This window comes from Dreissena polymorpha, chromosome 6 (genome assembly GCF_020536995.1).
Source record: "Dreissena polymorpha isolate Duluth1 chromosome 6, UMN_Dpol_1.0, whole genome shotgun sequence".
Classification (NCBI taxonomy): Eukaryota; Metazoa; Mollusca; class Bivalvia; order Myida; family Dreissenidae; genus Dreissena; species Dreissena polymorpha.
Window position 1 is genome coordinate 67,542,364 of NC_068360.1, and position 12,499 is coordinate 67,554,862.

The 12,499-nt window shown below is 36.6% G+C and overlaps 1 protein-coding gene across 3 annotated transcripts in view; it reads right to left on the reverse strand.

Moving 5' to 3' along the window:
* Positions 1-306: 306 nt before the first annotated feature.
* Positions 307-12,499, reverse strand: part of LOC127833374 (60S ribosomal protein L8-like) — a 368,912-nt gene continuing 356,719 nt past the window's right edge. For all 3 annotated transcript variants that reach the window (XM_052358591.1, XM_052358589.1, XM_052358590.1), the window contains exons 3-7: positions 6,805-6,946; positions 3,021-3,239; positions 1,663-1,778; positions 1,115-1,201; positions 307-776 (exon numbers count right to left, since the gene is read on the reverse strand). In XM_052358591.1, coding sequence (XP_052214551.1) covers positions 699-776; positions 1,115-1,201; positions 1,663-1,778; positions 3,021-3,239; positions 6,805-6,946 — 642 coding nt within the window. In that variant the 3' untranslated portion in view covers positions 307-698. The remainder of the gene's footprint in view (positions 777-1,114; positions 1,202-1,662; positions 1,779-3,020; positions 3,240-6,804; positions 6,947-12,499) is intronic.

A 12,499-nucleotide genomic window follows, 5' to 3' on the forward strand; every position in this document is an offset into this window, starting at 1 on the left:
GTTACTTTTTATTAATAGATATAAACGTTACTTAAAATATTCTCTGCAACCACAAGGCCCGGTAATTTGATATAGGGTCAGCACCCTCAGATACGGCCAGATATTTGTAATTTGTTCTTTAGAATGGTTATGCATCATGTGTTTTATTGACGTCTATACATTAAGACTGCATTCGCACTGTTAGCTTTGCGGGTCATTCCAGAGCCTTTCAACTTCAAATCAAACATGTCATTCTGACGCGCTACCGGTGTCAGAACAAATAGTGTCAATTATAGGAATCGACATAAGTTTAGTTATGACAGGATGTAGATTTTAGCTTTTATTTATTTCTGTACCTAAAGCTCACACAATTTTGGTCCGAGGGAAAACTTGAATGATTTGAATTTTACCATATTGCCCTATATCAACATCTCATAACGAGTTTAATCAGCCTAGCTTAAGAACTGCTTGAGTTGTCATGGCATACATTTGTTAGTTACCACTTTGTTTGTTACCATAGCAATCACAATTTCTGTATGATGAAAAATCCAAGAACATACATTTTCCACGAACTTAAATCCATGAACTTCGTTTAAGTAGGTTTTTAGTTGTAGAATCAATGTATCAAACAAGCAACACTTTTTTCTCTTTTTTTATTTGGCCTGTTGTACAGTAACAAGACAGGACTTGATAAGTTAATTTCCAATGTGTGTGAGCGTCTATTCCTTCTCCTTCTTGCCCGTGAGCACCTTGGTACCTCGCAGCAGACCAGTCCTTCTGGCAGCAATAAGACCAACCTGCGAACAAAGGGGGAGGGACAGTTAGGGAACTGCAGTTTCAAGATTTTTTGACAGAATTATATGCTTTAAAAGTAGTCCCGCTATTAGGGTATTAACAGAATCTGAAAGCCAGCCAGTAGCATAATGTGAATTTGGTGTTCAGTCAACATTTATCTCAGACATTATTAAACCCTAAATATGTTTAACAATTCAACAGGTAAATATTGCAGATGATTATCTTGACAACAAATAAATTGATATATTTTCTGTAAATAAACAAATATAATAGTGTTGTTGTGAAAGCAAAGTGCACTCTTAGGGCCCTTATCATGACTATCATTAGTAGGATCGCATACCTTTTTACCAGACGAGCGGGTTCTAGCGACTGTGGAGGCCTTACCGATGTGCTGATGGTTACCACCACCGTGGGGATGTTCAACAGGCTGAAATACAAAGAGACAACACATTGGCATTGCTGGCATTGAAACTCTACACATTGGAAGCTGACAAACTGACACTTTAGTACATTTCTACCATTTTGCTAGGCTCTTACCATGACATGTTACACTATATTCTTAAAAGGCCCATATAAATAATCTATTCCATTTTTTCACCTCAAAGGTTATATTTCGATTTTATGTTCATTTCACAGTTTCAACAATTGTTTATAAATTTCAAATATTTGCTCAGAATAAAATATCTCAACCAACACATGGCAACCATGTATTCAGGTCAAAGTGAAGAATATTTTCACTCATCAGAGCAAACACAGGTTTGAGGAAACCTTGTTATTTACATATACAAATTTAACTGTTATTCATCCAGAAGTCCAATCTTCTTACAATAAAATGATCAAGATGGCGGTTTTAATACAGCGTTCCAAGTGTTCCCTTAAAGTACTTACGTTCATGGCCACACCACGCACTATTGGCCAGCAGTTTCTCTTTGCCTTATATTTGTGGTATGCTCTACCAGCCTTCAAAATGGGCTTGTCAATACGTCCACCACCAGCAACAACCCCTACAAAAGACAGCGAATGTAATCCTTAGAAATTGACATTGATATGTATTTCAATCTTGACAATATTTGAAAATCATTTTAGGTCAGCCTGCATCAAGACTATTATCATCAGAAGTCTCTAGATATTGTGTGGAGACCAACTTCATTGTACAAGCATTTGTGACCTTGACCTTATACAAAATGACCTCAATTTTAACAGTCATCTCACTATTCGCTCAATAAAACACTACATCAATTTGCAAGATCTTATTTTAGGTCAAAAGGCTCTGAAGTCCTTGTTAGAACACGAATTTCCTGTACCAAGCCTTGAGACTAGAGAACTACTGACAGACCTACAGACACACAAATCCCATCCAGCTCTAGAAGTTGAACATTCATAAACATAATATTGAAAACACTTTCATCCTCAATTTGTAAGCATTTGTAAACAAAACAATAACACTGATTTCCCAATTTAGTCAAAACACCTTGATTTTTCCCAATTCAAATGGATCCCACCCCATTTCTTAAGTGGTAAAAAATACAAGTACTACTGCACTGTGGTAAATAGTATTATCTGGTTCAAAAACAAAATTCTACTGCCCATTAGTCTGATGTAGACTTCAACAAGACTATTGTCAAGCAATATAAGTCCCCTACCGGCTCCACCATTGTCAGAAATTCCAGATTTTTTTTATATATATTTGTTGCCATAGCAACCAATTTTTTTATTTAGGAACAAAATGAAATGACGTGCATAATGTCCATATTGCCATCTATCCATGTTTCAAGTTTCATGAAAAAATATTAAAAACTTTAAAGGTTATTGCAGGATCCAGAAAACCACAATTTTCAGCAGTATTTCTAGTCTATTTGTTGCCCTAGCAACCAGAATTTTTGACGTCGGATTGAAATGAAATGACGTGCATAATATCCATATTGCCATCTATCCACGTTTCAAGTTACATGAAAAAGTATTAAGAACTTTAAAAGTTATCGCAGGATCCAGAAAACCACCATTTTCAGCAGTATTTCTAGTCTATGAAATGACGTGCATAATGTCCATATTGCCATCCATCCATGTTCGAAGTTTCATGAAAAAATATTAAGAACTTTTAAAGTTATCGCAGGATTCCGAAAAGTGTGACGGACGGACAAACGGACGGACGGAGACAAAACCACAAGTCCCCTCCGGTGAAACCGATAGGGGACTAATAACAAACTCACAGCTGCTGACACTAAGCATTACTCTTGATGACTCACCGACCATGGCCCTGTTCGCAGAGGGAACAACTTTCTTGGCTCCAGAGGGCAGCTTCACACGACTCTTCTTGGTATCTGGGTTGTGTGAGATGACTGTGGCATAGTCGCCGGACGCACGCGCCAGCTTGCCACGGTCACCTGTCTTGTGCTCCAGGCAACATACAATGGTTCCTTCAGGCATCTGGCCCACGGGGAGGATGTTTCCAATCTGGAGATTGGCTGGAAATAACGTGCATAGATAGCTTGATATCGTACTTCTACATCATAGGAAGTCTTGTAATTTCAAAATCTTTGAGAAAATTACGGGCACGTATCAGGATAACCTTTGAGAACAAATAAACGAAACTTTAAGAAACCATAATTAAATCAATGCACTAACATTCTCTTCAAATAATCCCAAATTAATGATCTAACAAATAATGCTATCATACACATACGTAACGTATTAATGCTCCTTCACATCATGATTGATGGGACATTTCATCAATATGATATAGAACCGACAATTACAAAACAATTAACTTGTAACCAATAGTAGGAAGAAATCTACTGCTCCACCAGTTGTTAAGGATTTGCAGTAAATTGCTGAATGCAACCATAAGCGTTTGTAGTTTTAACAAATTGGGCACTGAAATTCAACCTTAAATTCCCCATTTAGCTTAACGAAATACAATGTACTACAATGAAAGGTAGTTCATCACCCAATACAGAATAATGAGTTCTAACTTAAAAAACATTAAATGTGAAAACCACATTGAAGGTATCTGATATAGTATATATAAGCAATAAATTAAGCACCTTTGATTCTTAATTTAAGTAAAAACCACACCTTTTTATTACAATTCCTGCAGGGCCCTTTTTCCCCCATCTTTGAGCAGGGTTGGCATATTGAACGGTCAATTGAGTATTGACCGGGCAGGCGGTCAATACCCGGTTAAAACCGGTCAATACTGGTCATTACTGGTCAATTGAAAATTGTAGCATTTAAACATGACAAAGGAAGAATTTAAGCTATTCTATATTAAATCCACAGGTACTTGAAACAATTTTTTGGTCCTTATATATATAATAAGAGTAAAGGTACCCAACGATGATTTCACAGGTGTATTGAATAACACAATGCAACAGAATAATAGATCAAACAATGCACACATGTCGTTGTGGTTGCCAGCAGGAAGCGTCCATCTATGATAAAACACCTTTTATTTGATGAAAATCGTCCAAGTATGTCCAAAACAGCCAAAAGTTTCACAAATAGCACCCCAAAATCAAAGTGTGTAATTCCTGACGTCCAGCTGTCAGTAATGAATGAAGGCGATTTTCGGTCGATTGTTCACAATTAAACAAGAACTTTGCTATAAACTCCACGTGCGTTTGTCATTTACTCAGTTTGCCATCGAACTACGTCGTTCTTTAGTAACGGCACAACAAAAATACTCAGAAAAAGTAGAAAATACACCAAATATTATATTTTATGTTCAAACTGAATCCATTTTATTGATGGAACGCGGTAAATTATTATCTTGTTATCGATTGGTTGAATAAGTTGTAAATTATAGAACAAGTTTACCAATTTTATTTTCAACCAATGAAAACGTCTTCTGTCCGTAACACCGATTTCTGCCTCAAAATGATGGTCGTGAAAAAGAAAGTACACTAAATTTGTTGTTTCTTCTGAATTTCCGACTTTTTACCGTTCAACTGGGACTTGAGAACGCCGTAGTTCGAAGACAAACTTAGTAAATGAAAAACGTTTGTGGAGTTTATAGCAAAGTTCTTGTTTAATTGTGAACAATCGACCGAAAATCGCCTTCATTCATTACTGACAGCTGGACGTCAGGAATTACACACTTTGATTTTGGGGTGCTATTTGTGAAACTTTTGGCTGTTTTGGACATACTTGGACGATTTTCATCAAATAAAAGGTATTTTATCATACATGGACGCTTCCTGCTGGCAACCACAACGACATATGTGTGCATTGTTTGATCTATTATGCTGTTGCATTGTGTTATTCAATACACCTGTGAAATCACCTTGGGTACCTTTACTCTTATTATATATATAAGGACCAAAAAATTGTTTCAAGTACCTGTGATTAAATCAATCAGTATTCTGTAATTGATAAACTTTTTTTGAGTTATCTATTGTAAAAAAAAAGCTTTAAAGCTGTAAAAAATACTTCTTTATTATTTATGGAAACGGTCTCAAATACAAAAGAACTAAGGCAATATCTTTATCTCAGTGTATCACATCTGTTACTGAAGTATTATTACTATTGTAGTTACCATATTATTTCACTGATCTATTGATATCTATTTGATAAGCTGATGGACAAACAGAACTCTTGTGGTTTCAAGGGTCATAAATGATCTGGCCCCTAAGCCTTAATTGGTAATAAAATGCATGCACTGGTATGTCTCTGATAGTGACAATGAAGCAAATCTGCCCTTAGGCTATTTCATTTCACTCAAAATGAGATAACTTGCTATTAATGTTATTAATTTAATAGTTACTTCTAACTTGTCTCCTTTCTATATTAAGAGGGTTTTCTTTTTCTATTTTAAAGTTCAATTGGTCTTCAAATGAATACATGTAAGCAATCAAAGTTCTTGACTTTGGCAACACATAATGTTTACCAATTGTGGGTCTAGACTCTTCTTTTCAATTATTTCTTTCTTTTAATAATTATTTCATATTAAGTTTTTTTTTATATCAATGGAAAAATAAAATATTTTTTCACTATTTTGTTAAAGAAATCCAGGCAAGAATACATGACAAGTAACGGTTGTGTCAAAGGTGCCATGTAAGGCCCTATAATCAGTTTGGGGTGCCCTAACAGTAACCTGTATAGGTTTGAAGACTGTGAAAAACTGTGGAGACAGTGGTGCATGAGGAACAACTAATACACAGTTATTAACAGGTTCTTGTTGAATCAAGCACAGAATTTTCTGAGCATTAATAATTCGTTAGAATTGAAAAAAAAAATTTGATCGACACGCAAATTCCAATTGACCAACTTGACTCATTTGCAAAATTTTGAGAGATTGGCCTACAAATTGCATGAGCAGGTGTAAAATAGTGGGTTTTAATAGCTTAAGACATTATTGGCAACCTGTCTGTTTAATTTATATTATCAATATTGTTTAATTAAGCATGGAATATTAATCAAAAATTGGGGGTAAAGTTTAATCGACCAGTATTGACCAGTAATGATCGAGAACTTTGGGAGTATTGACCGGGGCGGTTTTAACCCTTTGCATGCTGGGAAATTTGTCGTCTGCTAAAATGTTGTCTGCTAAATTTCTAAAATTAGCATTTTCTTCGATTTTTTTCAAAGAATACTATCAGAATAGCAAACAGTTTGGATCCTGATGAGACGCCACGTTCTGTGGCGTCTCATCTGGATCCAAACTGTTTGCACAGGCCTTCAAAATTTGGTTCCCGCACTGAAAGAGTTAACCGGTAAAAACCGCCGGTTAAAACTGGGGCGGTCGATTGATGCCAACCCTGTATTTGAGAAGCGCCCTTGGCCTCCCCTCCCCCCCCATTTTTTGAAAAACAGTGTCTCGAAATGTTGAAAATTGTGACAAAATTAGTCAACTGTTCGAAATTGTCATTATTTCAAACTTCTTTCAATTGTGAATATTTGAATCTTCTCAAATTTGTAAAAAAGGCTATTCTATAAGAATGAAAAAAGCCCTGGGTTTAAACCTTATATTGCTCAACTCAACCTTTCATTAACAAATATCAATAAATCTGACATCTTAATTGAAGGCCTTACCCTTCTTTCCACAGTAGATGAACTGTCCGGTGTACATTCCTTCAGTAGCAATGAATGTTTCAGTCTTTAGCTTGTACCTGTAGGGGTCACGGAACACCACCTTGGCCAAAGGGGCTCCACGACCTGGGTCATGTACAATGTCCTGAAACGACAGCATGGATTAATAAAGAATGCTGTCACATCTAGTCTGAGTATTGTAAGGCCAAAAAAAAAAATAGTCTTGGTTCAGGGAACATGGCCAGAAAAATGTAGGAGGGTAGGTAGGTTTTTTTTTTTTTTTTTTTTTTTTTTATGTTTTTTTTTTTTTACCAGTCGACTGATTTCAGGGTGAAAACGGGTCAGTTAATGCACCCATGATTGTTTAAACACTGACCAAATGATTAATATTGCACATGTGGTATTTAGTCGTTGTATATTATTCAATATTCCTAGCTTTTTATGCACTTCTTCAGGGCTAGCGCTGGCCCAAAATTTCTTTTAGCCAACCATTTTTTCTTTGTCTGTCTGTGATAGTGTGACCTTCATATTCAAAAGTGAACAAGCCATCTTTATCAGTCTCTGGTGTTTGGGGTGTGACCTTCAGAATTTTTTTCATCATGAGACCTGACCTAGTCTCCGACAGGTGCTCAAGAGTCTGAATAGTGGCTGTCAAAAGGAGGGTAACCTCAGAATAGCACAAGTCTTTCTTCTGGTACATTTTTTGATAAAATGGCAATGGGTTTGAGCGCATCGCACAGGAAGTGAGCAGTGTACATAAATTTGAATGTTGCTATTGGTTTGTACAGGCTAAGGGCGTCACAGTACATTGATTTTGATTCATTATCAAAGCGAAGCAAATTGTTGTCAAGTTTCCATGACTCTTTGAATGTTCTAGTGTTTTGTGTTTTATTTTTTTTTTTTTTGTTATGACTCTTTTTCGTCCAACAACGCTTTAAGGTTAAAGACGCCATGTTAGCGACTTTAGAGACAAAGTGGTTACTTCCATTTTTATAGTAGTGTAGATGAATGACTCTTCCTTTGTGTTAAAAATTTGAAATGTTAATTAAAATTTAACCGCGCGTGTTTTTCACATTTTTATTTGATTAAAATACGCTGCTGTCAGTTAGCATAGTGTGCGAGTAAAACAAACAAATTAATTAATTATCATCTTTTCATTTCGATCGGAAATTGGCAGAAAGTTGTAACATCATCGACATAGAACTAATTATTTAATTATCACTTTTAAATTCAGATCAATAGACAGCTTGGAAATAATTAAAATATTGTCACGCTTCTTTTCGTTTTTAATCTTTAATAATACGACATTTGCGACCGGCCGCTATTTTGTTTGCAGACGACAATATTAACTGTGTATTCAAAGTGCACAGTGTCTGCGCATGAATGACCGAATATTACTCCATAGCTCCACCCATTTTTACATTTCATTTAACAACGTCATTTCATGTGTAAGCGAGCTCAATGTTGATTGGCCAGCTAGCATGCGCACTTCAATAACAATAAGGTCAAGCGATGTCTCGTATACAAGTGCAGACCGGTTATTGTTCACTGTTCAAATTGCGAACACTTTCATTGAAACAAAGAGAAAAATATAGAAAACCAATCCAGGTTTAATTGGTGGCTGTTTTCAATGAAATTTTACGAGATTTTAGCATTTTCGCCATCAGATTTTTTTCCATGGACCAAAAAAATCGTTAGGGTCGGGGGCAAAAAATAGGGTCGGTCGGGTTCCCTGAACCAAGACTATTTTTTTTTTTGGCCTAATGTTAATCACAATTTGTTAATTAAGTTAATGGAAAACAACACTTAAACTGTACCTGAAGTTCCTTATAACAGGTTATTAATATGCAGATGTTTGCTCAGAATTGTATTGTCAATACATGGTTCTCTTTCATATGAAGTGGAGAATGTGTTTCTCATCATTGCAAACATGATGTTTAAATGAATCAGATTAAGTATTCTATTTCTACATTAATGCAGTGTTTTGGCCAAATAAGACAAGTGCCTTTTTGCTCAAAAATTTTTTGGTAATATTTCTATATTCAATATAAATGTATTTAATTTTTTAATTAATATATAATAAATTGTTCCATGTTTACACACAAAATGTCAAGTTCTATTATTCTTTAATAACTTAATTGTTTGCTAAATTTAACAAGAGTGCCAAACTGTCACAAGATACGCCCGTTCGAGGGTTTTGGACACCATGCTCAATGCTTGAAAGTGTCCTCAAGACCTAGTTATTGACCCGGCATGACCCATATTTGAACTTGACCTAGATATCACTTAGATGTAACATCTGACTAAATTTGGTGAAGATCAGATGAAAACTACTTCAATTAAAGAGCGGACAACATGCTTAATGCTTGAAATGCACTATGTGACCTCGTTTTTGACCCGGCATGACCCATGTTCAAACTTGACCTACATATCATCTAGACACAACTTCTGACCAAATTAGGTGAAGATCAGATGAAAACTACTTCAATTAGAGAGCGGACACCATGCTAAATGCTTGAAATGCACTAAGTAACCTCGTGACCTAGTTTTTGACCCGGCATGACCCATATTTGAACTTGACCTACATATCATCTAGACACAACTTCTGACCAAATTTGGTGAAGATCGGATGAATACAATTTGAATTAGAGTCCGGACAAAGTGGCGCCGTTGAAAATGCACTAATTGACCCTATGACCTAGTTTTTGACCCGGCATGACCCATATTCGAACTTGGCCTATATATCAACTAGATGCAACTGCTGACCAAGTTTGGTGAAGATCGGATGAATACAATTTGAAATAGAGTCCGGACAAAGTGGCCCCTTTGAAAATGCACTTATTGACCCTATGACCTAGTTTTTGACCCGGCATGACCCATATTCGAACTTGGCCTAGATATCAACTAGATGCAACTGCTGACCAAGTTTGGTGAAGATCGGATGAATACAATTTGAAATAGAGTCCGGACAAAGTGGCCCCTTTGAAAATGCACTTATTGACCCTATGACCTAGTTTTTGACCCGGCATGACCCATATTCGAACTTGGCCTAGATATCAACTAGATGCAACTGCTGACCAAGTTTGGTGAAGATCGGATGAATACAATTTGAAATAGAGTCCGGACAAAGTGGCCCCTTTGAAAATGCACTTATTGACCCTATGACCTAGTTTTTGACCCGGCATGACCCATATTCGAACTTGGCCTAGATATCAACTAGATGCAACTGCTGACCAAGTTTGGTGAAGATCGGATGAATACAATTTGAAATAGAGTCCGGACAAAGTGGCCCCTTTGAAAATGCACTTATTGACCCTATGACCTAGTTTTTGACCCGGCATGACCCATATTCGAACTTGGCCTAGATATCAACTAGATGCAACTGCTGACCAAGTTTGGTGAAGATCGGATGAATACAATTTGAATTAGAGTCCGGACAAAGTGATGCCTTCCGCCCGCCGCCCGCCGCCCGCCGCCCGCCGCCCGCCAAGGGGTTTCACATAATACGTCCCGTATTTTATACGGGCGTATAAAAATGCGTGCAACATATGGTTGCCGTTGTGTAAAGAATATGGTGTCCGCCGTATGACTGGGAATTCACAGGTTTAAAACCAACTGTGGGAATGATCTTTAGGTCTCCCCCATTAGAGCTGCAACGATTCGATCCGATGCATCGAAAATCGGTTTTAAATGAGTCGATTTGATAACGATACCAAGCCTACCAAATTCGATTCGATATTTTAACATATAGACATAGATACTTAGCAGTGCTTCCCACAGGATTTGTGTCAGGCGCCCCGGGGCTAATAGGGGTGGTTCAGGAGGGGTGTCCCCTCCCGACGTTGATTTTTTTTATTTAACGTGTCAATTCATGTTCTGTGGTGTATTATAACTCAAAGAAAAACAGGGTCAAAAGACGTCATTTGGTGCGCTATGAATCTTCAAGAAAATCCCCCAGTCATTTAAAAATATATATAATTTTTTATATTGTTTAATTGTTTTAAGTCTTTCCTGTACAGATAGTAAAATCCCGACTCGAACGATTCCCCAATACATCTGTTTCAACCAGACTCTATTACTGTATACTAACTACTATTCAAGTTTCTATTTATTACCTGATAATCCCGTTTATTCCGTTTTTATAAATCACTTTCTGGTAAAAATTTACGATAAAAGCTCTCAATTATTTCTAACCCTTGCCATTTTTCTATAGTATCAAATAAATTTTAAGTGACTATAGATTTGATGAAATATTGCTTCTGAACATGCGTCAATCCCTCGACGTGTTGTGTGCTTGTTAAAACGATACAAAATGACGTGACGTTGTATATGCTGCATAATTTTCACGCTCTTTTTAATTGAGAAAAAGATTCGACATAAAATAAATTTGCACTGCTAATTTGAAGCAAGAATATTTTAACGTTGCAGTAACATTTACATTCAGAAGTGTGTTTTGGATTAAACACGCGTTGACATCGACTTACGCGAATGGGTTTCGGATTACAAATTTAATTATTCCCATTTGAGATTTCAACAAATATTAACAGTTGCATTATGAATTCAACGATAATTTGTGTAAACACTTTACGAGTCGAATTAAGGTTTTGACGGAATTATGCATGAAATTCAGGTTGTCCACGAGGATTACGGCCGGTTGCCATCATCAGTCTTCTAAGTATCGATTATCGGACGTAACATTTACAAGTGTGCGTAATTAATTCAACGAAAATTTGTTAAACCGCATTATGTGTGGAATAAATGTCAGAAAAATGTTATAAATGGACATTATGAAATATACATGTACTGGAATTAAATTGTTATCGCATAATTGTAACCGGGAGTTATTTGCACAACTTACTCGCTATAAGTAATTAATTGTTAACCACTTGCAATTAATTTCTCGTTTTAATTTTGAGTCATAGGTACATGTAACACTTGTTTACAGTAAAAAGGTGTGATGATGATGCCCGAAACCGTCTTTACTGTTCTAGTTACCGGTTTTATCTCACGTAAATGGTACAACTTCTTGCTAATCAAGCTGGGATAAACTCTTACTTCGTGCCCGACGTCAATAAAAAATAATGGTCGATAGTTAACCCCGCCCTCATAAGCATTCGCGTAACTGATTGGACGATGAACATCACAGTTTTACGACTGGAAAAGTTACCTGATACATCCTTGTCAGCATTTAAATGACTGTGTAATGTGGCTAGAATAATCGATACGCGCGTTATGCTATTCTCTTATCAGTGGATTATCCATTACCCCATGTGGTGTTTATTGCGATTACTTATGAAAGTAGGTACCGAGTGCTCTTTTAAAACAGGGAATATTGATACACTGATAGAGAAACCTTTATGTTTTTTTACAATCTCCACTTTCTTATACTGAAAAATACACTGATCGGAAAATTTCAAGCACCCCGGGGACTCCGATTATGAAATTCAAGCGCCCCGGCGAGGGATCGTTAAATCGCCTGTGGAAAGCCCTGCAGTTTAGGGGCGCTGTACTCTGACTATTTGATACGGGAAGGTAAAGGTTTTGTCTTTACCTGTAATTACGACGCACGCAATTGGTTACTTATTACTTTAGTCATCCAATCAATAAGCGCGTTACAGTCCATTTTCGGGAAAAGCGTCAAAATGGCTGAAAAAGTTGTGGCAGACAAATTGAAATTATCAGATCGCCAAAGAAGCTA